The sequence below is a fragment of the Pelophylax lessonae genome (assembly GCF_965119305.1).
Source record: "Pelophylax lessonae genome assembly, chromosome: 8".
Taxonomy (NCBI): domain Eukaryota; kingdom Metazoa; phylum Chordata; class Amphibia; order Anura; family Ranidae; genus Pelophylax; species Pelophylax lessonae.
The window spans coordinates 193,081,355-193,095,840 of NC_138775.1; the positions used below are offsets into that span (position 1 = coordinate 193,081,355).

Here is a 14,486-nt window from a genome sequence, read left to right on the forward strand (position 1 = left end):
TCAACACAATTTAAAAATGACAACCTGTTTTTTCCTAGCAAGAGTGTTATTGATATTTTACCTTTTACATTGAATGCTACACTCATATAACTGCTTTTTCATACTCTTCAATTCTTCTCTGAATTTCTGCAGAACTTGCTCTTTTTCAGCCATTTTGCTGTGGTTTTCCACTAGTTTCTCTTCTGCAACCCTAAGAAAGTGTTATAACAAAAATTACTTTATTACACGTTACATTGGGTATATTTTACATTGTGTGCATAATTTGAAACATAACATTGAAACAGATTTTATAAAACTACATCTTTGGAAAATTGGGCACCTGTTTTTTTTTTTTTTGTTGGTGTGTGCTTGAATTCCATACAATACACATTTCACAGTCAACGTCTGTACATTTACGCCTGACATACAGTAGTTACGTGACCCAAACCTGATGCATTTTACAAATGACAGTGAGAAGTACGTTTTTGCACATGTTGAGAACCACATACACTTTGAACAGCTGACCCTTTCTGATTACTGCGATCTAAGCTATGCCCTTTTCATTACTGTAGTTTCACATCAGAGCTACATTCTCCAGTGAAAACATGAAGTTGAAAACTGTACTAAAGTGCACCGGAACTAAAAAAGTGAAGATTTGCTATCTTATAGAAAACATCTATAAATGTTTATTGTGCCTAAGCGATTGGTCTTCAATGCCTTCTGAAACAGCCAATATAAAAAAAATCTTCTGGGCTGCTTATTGTTCTCCTCGTTGTAGAGGAAGCTGTACCTGAGGACCTACAGCACAAGGATCTACCTGCATCTGCTTTATTTCAGTAGATTTGTGCTTCCTCCATTTCTATTTCTGCTTCTTGAAAATCAACCCACCTGCCATTAAATCACCAGTCTTCCGGGGGACAGCTCTGATAGGAGGAAGCAAAACACTGGTTCTACTAGATGACCACATCCACATAGAGGCACATTGTGGAACAAGACATGGCAAGTCAGGAATGGGGAAAGAACAGCTGCATGGAGACCACAGGGAATACCCCTAACCAGTCCTCTTTGCGTTCAGGTTCCCTTTGATACTACACAAGATACACATGTATTATTTAACAATATCACTCCTTTACATAATGGAAATCCACTTTCATTACTATAATACAGTGGTGTCCAAACTACAGCCCTCCAGCTGTTCAGGAACTACACATACCATGAGGCATTGTAAATTTCTTACATTCACAGACATAACTAGACATGATGGGAATTGTAGTTCCTGAACAGCTGGAGGGCCATAGTTTGGACACTCCTGCTATAATAGCTACTCATTTTATTCTACTTTACTGCATTTCTATGATGGGCAATAGACTTTGCAGACCCATAATTTGAAGCCATTAATCTTCTATTGATCCACAATCTCCTTACATTCATATTTCCTTCCACTTATTTTCATTTATTGACAAAAACATAAGACTTTAATAACACTTTCCCACCCACACAATCTATATTATTATGTTTAACCTAAACAATTGGTGCAATGACATTAACTGACGTTTTTAATGCTTTGCTGTATTCATATTTCTTCATAACTTTTGCCTTGATCAATGACACAAGATACCAATCATACCATAGGGCTACTCAGGTCTAGATATAAATAATGTTAATAAAAGGTTTTCATCTAAACACATTTTGATCATAAGAATTGCCTTAGGATGACAAACACCTTATATTCACTGTATTCAATAGAACTTAAATTCCAGACACAAATGTTACAAGCTCTCCACATGGTGACTTTTGAATAGTCTCAACTAAACCATTTTTAATTATAATACACTTTTACATGCTGACTTAGTATTTTGAGTAACAATGTAATCCATAAGAAGTGGTCAGGACAGGCAACAATGAAGTAAGGTGGCAACACAGGCAAAGGTCGGATCCAAGGGCGCACAAACAGTTAAAGACAGGGTCATAATCAGAATTTTAACTAGAATCAGAGAATAGGATTCTAGTGGACCAACAGAATAGCGAAAGAGGCTGACCCAGTGCACAAACCAGAAAGTATATACTGTTTACCACATGGTAATATCATATTTGCATCTATGTATACCCAAGTTGCATTCTGTATTTGCCCACAGAAACAATGGACACTTGTTATTTGCCATTAAACTACTTTCTACAGAAAAATTAATCCACTTGTAGACATCAGTCTTAAACTACAAAGATCGTGTCATGTAAGGTCAGTGTCATAGAATCTGACCTTGTAGGTAGTTCACAAGGCAATGTTCAAAGGCTTGCTTTTAACCTTAAAGTAACACTGAGCCTTGCCTAAATTTACCTACTATAGATGAAGATGAAATTGTAAGTTAAAGTGATTGTAAACAATCACCTTGCAAAACCACCCGATTGAAACAAAAGGCAAAACATTTATGTATAGATTATATTTATAGATATACAACATCATTATAAATACCTTTTTCCTCCCTTTTAAAAGTGATCACATTCCCTCTGCTCCTTCTTTTCTCAACTGCATAAGAGCTGGGCGGAGGAGAAGCAACTGTACACTGAGCTTCCCAGTGACTGGCTGTGCAAGGGGGCATGTCAGGACAAACATGATCATTGGAGTAGAGCAGGCTGGGTTCCCAGCACAGCCCTTCTCCTGCTTAGTGTGGTCAGTTTTTAATAGGAAAGCAGAGGGACTGACAGGGATTTCACACAAAGGTAGCACTAAGAACAGGATACTTTCTCATACAAGTACTGTACAGGGTACAACAGGTGCATATCAGGAATATGAAATGCTAGGGTAACAAACACTTTTATTATAGGTTTATGTTGAAATTAATTGTCTGGGTCAGGGTTAGTTAAACCACTTCTACCCGAGAAGGTTTTACCCCCTTAATGATCAGGCTCTTTTTTTGCAATTTGGCAAACATTTGCGCAGTCGTGCGACGCTGTACCCAAATACAATTGATGTCCTTTTTTTTCCCCAGAAATAGAGCTTTCTTTTGGTGGCATTTGATCACCTCTGCGGTTTTTAGCTTTTGCTCTATAAACAAAAAAAGAGCGAATATTTTGAAATAAGAAAAATTATATTTTTTACTTTCTGCTATGAAACAGTCCCAATAAAAAAAAAAAAAAAAATTTTTTTTATCAGTTTAGGACAACTTGTAATCTGCTACATATTTTTGGTAAAAAATAAAATACCAAAAAGTGTTTATTAATTGGTTTGCGCTAAAGTTATAGCAATTACAAACTACAGGATAGATTTTTGGACTTTTTATTATTAGTAATGATGGCGATCAACAATTTTTAGCGAGACTGCAACATTGCGGCGGACAGATCGGACCCCTAACTGACATTTTTGACACTTTTTGGGGACCAATGACATTAATACAGTAATCAGTGCTAAATAATATGCACTGTTACTGTATAAATTACACTGGCAGGAAAGGGGTTAATACTGGGGGTGATCAAAGGGTTAAATGTATGCCTATTAGTGCTTAGCTTACTAACTGGGGGGGGGGCTTAGCTGAAACACACAATCTCTCTGTGCCTGTGTGACAAAAGAGCCACCTGCCTATGTAAACAAAACAGGCGGCTCACCTGTCAGTTCCTGTGAAGATCGCGGGAGGCTGGCGGCGATCGTGCCAGCTCCTCCCACGGTCTGGCTCCGGCTGTGTCTAATCACGAGAGACAGCGTGCACATAATCATATAGATCTACGTGATTATGCGTAGCTGAGCCGCCCTGCCGCAGTAAATCTGTGGTTAAAGAAACCAATCTTAAAGAAGCTTCATCCAATGGCTCAAAAGGAGCTCTGGTAAGAGCATTCAAAACTAAAGACAGGTCCCAGGGGGAATCGGTTTAATCAATCTGGGAGTTCGTCTAGCTCTTGCTAAGAGAAATATCTTAATTAATATAGTTACATAGTAGGTGAGGTTGAATAAAGACAATAGTCCATCCAGTTCAACCTGTGTAGGTGTGTGTGGCTGTAATCATCTCTCATACCCATGAATGTTCTGATCCTTGAGATGCACGTCCAATAGTCTTTTGAAAGCCACCATACTATCCGCAGAAACCACCTCTTGTGGTAGAGAATTCCACAATCTTGTAGCCCTAACAGTAAAGAACCCCCCACGTTGCCTGAGGTTAAAACGCTTCTCCTCTAATCGCATTGTATGCCCCCGAGTCCTCATGCAATCCCTTCGACTAAACAGCTTTTTTTCTAAGCTGAGATCCCCATTGAGATATTTAAAAATTGCTATCATGTCCCCCCTCAGGCGTCTCTTCTCCAGGGAGAATAAATCAAGCGATTGCAGACGCTCTTCATAATCAAGGTCCTCCAATCCCCTAATTAGTTTAGTTGCCCTTCTCTGGACTCTCTCCAGCTCCAACACATCCCTCCTGAGGACTGGCGACCAGAACTGGACAGAATACTCCAGATGCGGTCGGACCAGAGTTTTATAAAGTGGAAGGATTATAGTCTTATCTCTGGAATACATCCCTTTCTTTATGCATGCTAATATTCTGCTAGCTTTGGCAGCTGCCGCTTGACACTGCATGCTGTTGCCTAGTCTATCATCAACCAAGACTCCCAGATCTTTCTCCATTTTTGATTACCCCAAGGGTTCCCCTCCTAACGTGTATTGTGCTTTTATGTTTCTAGTCCCCAAGTGCAAAACCTTACACTTCTCTACGTTAAACCTCATTTGCCAAGTCGTTGCCCACTCTGTTATTTTGTCCAGGTCATTCTGTAGGATTTCTGCTTCATGCTGTGCGGTTATTGCCCTGCCCAATTTTGTGTCATCTGCAAAAACTGCTATTGAACTACTGACCCCGACCTCAATGCTGTTTATGAATAAATTGAACAAGGTTGGTCCCAGGACTGAGCCCTGGGGCACCCCGCTTACTACCTCAGACCAGTCTGAGTATGCGCTGTTTATTACCACCCTTTGGACACGCCCTTTTAGCCAGTTCCGTATCCAAAAGCACACCCTGCTGTCGATACCTGCAGACCTTATTTTATAAATTAAGCACTTATGGGGAACTGTATCAAACGCCTTAGCGAAATCTAGGTACACCACATCCACTGGTCTGCCCCTATCTAGCTCACAGCTCACCTCCTCGTAGAATGCTAATAGATTGGTTTGACAAGAACGCCCATTTGTAAACCCGTGCTGGTTATTACTGATGATGCTGTTGTCTTTAGCAAACTCTACGATATAGTCCCTTATCATCCCCTCCAGAAGTTTACATACTATCGATGTCAAACTGACAGGCCTATAATTTCCCGGGACATGCCTCTGACCCTTTTTGAATATCGGAATCACGTTAGCTTTCCTCCAATCTCCTGGTACATCTCCTGTCCTAATACTGTCCGCAAAGATCAGGAACAGTGGTCTGGATATAACCTTACTGAGTTCCTTGAGTACTCTCGGATGCATGCCATCCGGGCCTGGTGATTTGTTTGTGTTAAGTTTATCCAGCCTTTCCCTGATTTCACCCTCTGTTAGCCATAGTGGCAAGTCCTGTGTATTACTACTAACCATACCGTCATGGTCAGTGTACCCCTCCGTTTCCTGTGTAAAGACTGATGAGAAAAAAGCATTTAGCACGGTTGCTTTTTCAGTGTCCTCTGTAACCATCCCCCCATCATCGCTAATTATCCACTTAAGCCCCGGAGGATTTGGCTGCTAAAGGACCAGACCCCTTTTTTCAACTTGGCACTTCGTGACTTTAACTGATAATTGCGCGGTCATGCAATGCTGTACCTAAACGAAATTTACGTCCTTTTTTTCCCACAAACAGAGCTTTCTTTTGGTGGCATTTGATCACCTCAGCGCTTTTTATTTTTTGCGATATTAATAAAAAAAGAGCGAAAATTTAGCAAAAAAATGACATTTTCAACTTTGTCTTTTAAAAAATATCCAATATACTCAATTTATGTCATTTTTTTTGGCCAAAATATATTTAGCTACATGTCTTTGACAAAAAAAAAAATCAATGAGCGTATTTTTATTGGTTTGCGCAAAAGTTATAGCGTCTACAAACTATGGTGTAAATACTGAAATTTACGAAGCTTTAATTTCTGACTGCCTATCTCATTTCATGAAGTGCTAAAATGGCGGGGCAGTACAAAACCCCCCCAAACTACCACTTTTTGGAAAGTAGACATCCTAAGGAATGTTCTGAGAGGCATGTTGAGCTCATTGAATATTTTTTTTTTTTGTAACAGGTGTTTGAAAAATGACTAAAAAAAATTTTTTTTTTTTTTTTTTTACACAAAGTTGTCATTGAAATGATATATTGCTCACACATGCCATGGGTATATGTGTAATTACACCCCAAAATATATTCTGCTGCTTCTCCTGAGTACAGGGATACCACATATGTGAGACTTTTTGGGAGCGTAGCTGTGTACGGGAGCCGGAAAACAAATCACCACCATCAGAATTTCAAAGGGCGTACATTTTTCATTGCATTTTCTCACTACCTATAACGGTTTAGGAGGCCCTGAAATGTCAAGATACCACAAAACCCCCCCAAATGACCCCATTTTGGAAAGTAGACACCCCAAGCTGTTTGCTGAGAGGCATGGTGAGTCCATGGAATATTTTATATTTTGCCACAAGTTTCGGGAAAATTACAATTTTTTTTTTTAATTTTTTTTTTTTACACAACGTTGTCACTAAAAGATAAATTTCTCACACATGACATGGGTATATGTGGAATGACACCCCAAAATACATTCTGCCGCTTCTCCTGAGTATGGGGATGCCCCATGTGTGAGACTTTTTGGGAGCCTAGCTGTGTACAGGACCGCGAAAACCAATCAACACTCTCAGGTTTTCTAATGGCGTAAATTGTTCATGTCACCTCTGCACTACCTGTCGCAGTTTCGGAGGCCCTAAAATTCCAAGATAGCACAAAACCCCCCCAAATGACCCCATTTTGGAAAGTAGACACCCCAAGCTATTTGTTGAGAGGCATGGTGAGTCCATGGAATATTTTATATTTTGCCACAAGTTCCGGGAAATATATATATATATATATATATATATTTTTTTTTAACACAAAGCTGTCAGTAAATGATATATTGCTCACACATGCCATGGGTATATGTGAAATGACACCCCAAAATACATTCTGCTGCTTCTCCTGAGTACAGGGATACCCCATGTGTGAGACTTTTTTGCAGTCTAGCCGAGTACAGGACCCCGAAAACCAACCTCCACTTTCAGGCTTTCCAAAGGCGTAAATTGTTGATTTCACTCCTGACTACCTATCACAGTTTCGGAGGCCCTAAAATTCCAAGATAGCACAAAACCCCCCCCAAATGACCCCATTTTGGAAAGTAGACACCCCAAGCTGTTTGCTGAGAGGCATGGTGAGTCCATGGAATATTTTATATTTTGCCACAAGTTCCGGGAAATATATATATATATATATATATATATTTTTTTTTTTTTTACACAAAGCTGTCAGTAAATGATATATTGCTCACACATGCCATGGGTATATGTGAAATGACACCCCAAAATACATTCTGCTGCTTCTCCTGAGTACAGGGATACCCCATGTGTGAGACTTTTTTGCAGTCTAGCCGAGTACAGGACCCCGAAAACCAACCTCCACTTTCAGGCTTTCCAAGGGCGTAAATTGTTGATTTCACTCCCGACTACCTATCACAGTTTCGGAGGCCCTAAAATTCCAAGATAGCACAAAACCCCCCCAAATTACCCCATTTTGGAAAGTAGACACCCTGAGCTATTTGCAGAGAGGCATGTTGAGTGTTTTGCAGATCTCACTTTTTGTCACAAAGTTTTGGAAATTGAAAAAAGAGGAAAAAAAATGCATTTTCCTGTTTTTTCTTCATTTTCCAAAAAAAATGAGAGCTGCAAAATACTCACCATGCCTCTCAGCAAATAGATTGGAGTGTCTACTTTGCAAAATTGGGTCATTTGGGGGGGTTTTGTGCCATCTTGGCCTTTTATGGGCTTCAAAAGTGTGATAGGTAGTAAGGAGTGAGATCAACAATTTACGCCCTTAGAAAGCCAGAAGGTGCAGATTGGTTTTCCGGGTCCTGTACGCGGCTAGACTGGCAAAAAGTCTCACACATGGGGTATCCCTGTACTCAGGAGAAGCAGCAGAATGTATTTTGGGGTGTCATTTCACATATACCCATGGCATGCGTGAGCATTATATCATTTACTGACAACTTTGTGTTAAAAAAAAAAAATAAATAATTTTCCCGAAACTTGTGGCAAAATATAAACTATTCCATGGACTCACCATGCTTCTCAGCCAATAGCTTGGAGTGTCTACTTTGCAAAATGGGGTCATTTGGGGGGGTTTTGTGCTATCTTGAAATTTCAGGGCCTCTGAAACTGTGACGGGTAGTCAGGGGTAAAATCAGCAATTTACGCCATTAGAAAACCTGAAGATGTGGATTGGTTTTCGGGGGCGCGTACACAGCTAGGCTGCCAAAAAGTCTCACACATGGGGTATCCTTGTACTCAGGAGAAGCAGCAGAATGTATTTTGGGGTGTCATTTCACATATACACATGGCATGTGTGAGCAATATATCATTTAGTGACAACTTTCTGTAAAAAAACAACAAAAAAAAAAGAAATAATAATTTTCCCGACACTTGTAGCAAAATATAAAATATTCCATGGACTCACCATGCCTCTCAGCAAATAGCTTTGGGTGTCTACTTTTCAAAAAGGGGTCATTTGGGGGGTGTTTGAACTGTCCCGGCATTTTATGCTCAATCTTATCCACACATCACCCACTCTTCTAACCACTTGAAAACCAAGCCTTTTCTGTGCCTTTTTGTTTACATGAAAAAATATATTTCTTTTACTAGAAAATTACTTTGAACCCCCAAACATTATATATTTCTTTAAAGCAGAGGCCCTATAGAATAAAATGGTGGATGTTGCAAATTTTTTTGTCACACGGTATTTGCGCACAGATTTTCCAAACGCAATTTTTGCGAAAAAAATACATTTTTTTAAATTTATTGCACAAATACACTATATAATTCCAATTTTTTTGGTAAAATTTAAAAGATGATCTTATGCCGAGTTCATAGACACCTGACATGACATGCTTTAAAAATTGCGCACGCCTGCGCAGCGGCAACAACGTACGTACATTTTTAAAAACTTTAAAAGTCTCTACAGGTTACCACTTTAGACTTACAGAGGAGGTCTACTGCAAAAATTACTGCACTCGATCTGGCGATCGCGTCGATACCTCACATGCATGCTGAAATTGCGGTTTACATATGACACTAGACCAACGCTTGCGTGTGCCATTGCGCGCAAGCACGGGGGGAAAGGGGGGGGGCTCAATTTTTTTTTTTGCTTTTTTATGTTATTTTGACACCTTTCCTTTAATTTTTTTTTTTAAATCATTTTTATTGTTATCACAGTGAATTTAGATATCCCCTATGATAGCAATCGGTAGTGACAGGTACTCTTTTTTAAAAAAATTGGGTTCTTTTATACTCTAGATCTCTCCTCTGACCTTAATGTATCTGACCACGCCAAAATTGGTGTGATAAAATACTTTCCCAATTTCCCAATGGCCCTGTTTATTTCTGGCGAAAAAGAAGTCATGAAATGCTCGTAGCCTCCGGCATCTTAGGCCATAGAGATGATTGGAGCCATTCTAATCTTCAATTAGCTCTATGGTTAGATAACTGGACCACCGGCTGCACTCTCGGGTTAACCGGTGGGACAGGAGAGCCCGAGAAAAACCACGGAAGGCTGCGGAAGGCGGCGGTGGGGGGGGGGAGGCCCCTCCCACTGCATGTAAAAGCAGTCTAGCGGCCAATTACCTGCTAGGATTGCTTTTACATGTTAGCCGACCGCTGGCTGTAAAAAACGATACCAAGATGATGCCTAAATCTGCAGGCATCATCCTGGTACAACCACTCAAAGTCCAGCAACGTACCAGTACATTGCTGGTCCTTGTTTGGCATATAGGTTTTTTTTTTTCATGCAGCCTGTGGGCTGAACGGAAAAAAAGAGAACCTATCAGAAATCAGCACAGGAATAATGCGTAGTATTACTCATCATTAACCGCCCAAACAACCACCCACTGAATTTAATGATGGGTATACACGACACTATCCACGTATACCAAAATAGGATTTTAACTGCAGTGCTGAAATCAGAAAATCACCACAGCTGCTATCAGCAAAGGTATCCATATATGCTGAGCGCAAACGCTGTTTGTGTCAGAATATATAAAATCAATGCGTGGTAGCCGACGAGTACCTGCAAGAGAAACAGGTCACAAAAGAATGAAAAAACAAACAAAGTACATTAAAAAAAAGTACATTAGGAAGAGTAGGACATATAAAATGACTGACACAACAAAAGTTTTTGGATTCTCATCATTAACCGCCCAAACAACCACCCACTGAATTTAATGATGGGTATACACGGCACTATCCACGTATACCAAAATAGGATTTTAACTGCAGTGCTGAAATCAGAAAATCACCACAGCTGCTATCAGCAAAGGTATCCATATATGCTGAGCGCAAACGCTGTTTGTGTCAGAATATATAAAATCAATGCGTGGTAGCCGACAATTACCTGCAAGAGAAACAGGTCACAAAAGAATGAAAAAACAAACAAAGGACATTGAAAAAAGTATAGTAGGAAGGAGTAGAAGGACATATAAAATTACTGACACCACAACAGTTTTTGGATCCTTTTATTTTTCTTTCTAACTGTTCCTTTATTTCTTGATTTGGGAGGGAGTGCGATCTTCTGCGATCTTCTCTTCCAGCTTGGGTCTCTCAAAATGTCGATGGACATCCAACATCCTTCGAGACCCTGTGTTTGTGTGCCCTACATTGTGTCGTGCTGTACCCTACACTAATACTCCACTAGTGTATGGTAGCGCTCAAAACATTCCCCGATGCAGAGACCAGGTTGGTCAGGACATTTGGGACAATAATAACGGGTGTCACGCCTAAATCCGCGCCTGCTACAGACACGACATCGTCTTTGGGGTCGTATTTGGGTAGGGGTACTCGGGAGGGCATAAGGAAAATGCCTCTCATGCAGCCGGCTCACTGCATCTGGAAGGGGAAGTTGGGCAGGCATGCCTCCTGGGTACAGGTAGGCAAGGATGACCGCTTCCTGGAATTCCCGGAAGGGTCCAGTTCGTCCTGACGCCCTGTATAGGACAAAGGCGTTCAGCATAGCCAATTGGAAAAGGTAAACAGACACTTTTTTGTACCAGCGTCTGGCTTTACGGGCAACTAAATACGGCGCCAAAAGCTGGTCGTTAAGGTCCACCCCTCCCATGTTAAGGTTATATTCGTGGACACAGAGGGGTTTCTCCATAACGCCAGTTGCCGTAGGGATTTGGACTGTCGTGTCTGCGTGAAGGGAGGACAGAACATAAACATCCCGTGTATCCTTCCACTTCACCGCAAGCAATTTGTCCGTTTTCAAGCAGGCTCTCGCCCCCCGACTAAGACGGGAATTTACAAGCCGTTGGGGGAAGCCCCGGCGATTAGGTCGCACGGTGCCACATGCGCCAATTTGTAAATCAAGCAGGTGACTAAATAGTGGCACGCTTGTGTAAAAATTGTCCACGTACAAATGGTACCCCTTTCCGGATAAGGGTGACACCAAGTCCCAAACAATCTTACCGCTGCTCCCTATGTAGTCTGGGCAGTTCGGGGGCTCCACAGTGCTATCTTTTCCCTCATAGACACGGAAATTAACTGTATAGCCTGTGGCCCTGTCACAGAGCTTATACAACTTGACCCCGTATCTGGCACGCTTGCTGGGGAGGTACTGTTTGATAGCAAGACGGCCAGTAAATTTAATCAGGGACTCGTCAATGCAGACAACTTGTTCGGGGGTAAACAAGGCTGCAAACCGCTGATTGAAGTGGTCTATGAGGGGCTGAATTTTGTGGAGCCGATCGTATGCAGGGTCTCCCCGAGGACGACAGATTTCATTGTCGCTGAAATGCATAAATCGCAGAATTTGCTCGTATCTCCCCCTGGACATGGAGGCAGAGTACATGCGCATATGGTGAGCTGGGCTAGTGGACCAATATAGCCGCAATTCACTTTGTTTAGTTATGCCCATGTGGAGGGAAAGGCCCAGAAAGATCTTAAATTCGGAAACCGTTATAGGATTCCAGCCGAATCGTCTGGCAAGGTGCGAATTTGGGTTGGCGGCGATAAATTGTTGAGCATATAAATTTGATTGATCCACAATAGATCTGAAAAGATCTTCCGTGAAGAACAGCTCAAAAAAGTTCAGGGGTGTAAAACCAGCTGTCTCCACGTGGATTCCAGGTTGGGCAGTGAATGGGGGAAGTACTGGCGCTGTAGAATCAGTGGGTTGCCAATTGGGATATGCCAGCGCATCAGGGAGGGCACTATGGGCTCTACGGGCCTGTCTTCGAATACGCGGTGGCTGCGGGCCACTACTTGTGCTAGCCACCGCACCAGCTTCAACTGCACTTAGGGGACTCGCCACGTCACCAGGTCTTACTGCAGTGCTGGTTGTACTAGGTCCAGGTTGTACTAGGCCACTGGCGCTTGCCAGGTCGCCAGAAAAATGAGCGGCACTAGTAACCACACTCTGCTCCATACGAGCACCCTGCGATTCCTGCATTTCAACAACTCCAGAATGGGGTCGGGTACGCCTGGGTCTAACAGGGACCCATCTGTCGTCGGAGCTGTCTGTCAGGGAGCCGCTGCTGTCATCTGGTTCGTATACTGACCCTGATTCTGCCGGTGAGGCTTCCCCATCGCTCTCACCTGACATGGTCATTATACTGTAAATAGCTTCATCACTGTACGAACGTTTAGACATTTTGGTAACTAAATTTACCCGTACAGTGATGCGACTCACAGGTAATAAAAGCACCTGGTTGTCGAAGACTATTTCAAACGCTACCAAAAAAACTGCTAATGCTAGCAGGGATCAGGCCTGACTCTGCTAACACAGCGGTTTTGTGTCTTGTGTTTTTTGTAAGTGACAGTAATCTATTGATTACTACACTTACCTGGGTGAAAGGGTTAAACGCAGGTGCTGGCCGGAATCAGTGCTGATCGTACAAACACCGCGTTTTGGGAACCCTAAACTATGGGGGCGCTAGTATAGCTCTGATCAGATATTGATCTGTTCAAACACTATACTAGAAATGGAAGTGTATGTGCGTGCGTGCGTGTGTGGTAATCAAGGGGTTACTTCTAAACTATGCGCCGGGGATCTGGGGGGGGGGGGGGGTGGCGGGGACCCTAAACCTCCTTTGGGAAAGAAACTAGCTAGCTAGAGCAACCTCAAGTCACAATGACACCAATACAAAATACAGTAAAAACAGTATATTATGTGTGTATTAGTGCTAATGTGACAGAGGGTGTAGGGGTTAACGGGATGTGATCAGGGGGGGATCAGGGGTTTAAATCTTTATTGGAAGGGACTGGCGGGTATCCTAAGGATAAAAGAAACGGTGGCAAGCGCTAAACCTGGTCACAAATCACACTTATACGGGTATATAGAAAATGCTATATACTGTATACAGTGTGCGTTGTGGCAGGGGGTGTAGGGGTGATCAGGGGGGGATCAGGGGATTAAATCTTTATTGGGCGGGTGGCGGGGACCCTAAACCTCCTTGGGACACAAACTTAGTCGCCTGCGCTAATTCTGATCACAATCACACTAATACAAAAATACAAAAACACAGTATATTACGTTTGTATTAGTGCTGATGTGACAGAGGGTGTAGGGGTTAACTAGCGGTGATCAGGGGGGGGGTCAGGGGAGATCAGGGGCTCAAATCTTTATTAGGGGGGGTTGGCGGGTAATTCAAGTGGAAAAAGGGGGGTCGCAAGCGCTAGACCTGACCACAAATCACACTTATACGGGTATATAGCAAAATGCTATATACTGTATACAGTGTGTGTTATGGCAGGGGGTGTAGGGGTGATCAGGGGGGGGTCAGGGGCTTAAATCTTTATTGGGCGGGTGGCGGGGACCCTAAACCTTCTTGGGACAGAAACTTAGTCGCCTGCGCTAATTCTGATCACAATGACACTAATACAAAAATACAATAACACCGTATATTGCGTTTGTATTAGTGCTGATGTGACAGAGGGTGTAGGGGTTAACGGCGGTGATCAGGGGGGGGTCAGGGGAGATCAGTGGGTTAAATCTTTATTAGGGGGGGGGTGGGGGGTAATTTGAGTGGAAAAGGGGGGGTCGCAAGTGCTACACCTGTTCACAAATCACACTTATACAGGTATATAGGTATATGCTATATGCTGTATATAGTGTGTGTTGTGTCAGGTGCTGTAGGGGTTAATTGGGGGGGCGATCGGGGGTGAAATGTGCCTATCTAAGTTTGTATGTACGTGCTTGGTACTGTACTTACAATTAGATGTGCTCTCCTCTCACGCTGGATCCAAAAAGACCGTTGGGAGGGGAGGGCACATCTCCTCTAAGCCTGTGTTTACA

At 42.3% G+C, this 14,486-nt stretch overlaps 1 protein-coding gene across 1 annotated transcript in view; it reads right to left on the minus strand.

The window, feature by feature from the left end:
* CCDC18 (coiled-coil domain containing 18) overlaps window positions 1-14,486 on the minus strand; it is a 190,676-nt gene that overhangs the window by 140,211 nt on the left and 35,979 nt on the right. Inside the window, exon 6 of the mRNA XM_082265867.1 lies at window positions 62-190. Within this exon, the coding sequence (XP_082121993.1) occupies window positions 62-190 (129 nt within the window). The remainder of the gene's footprint in view (window positions 1-61; window positions 191-14,486) is intronic.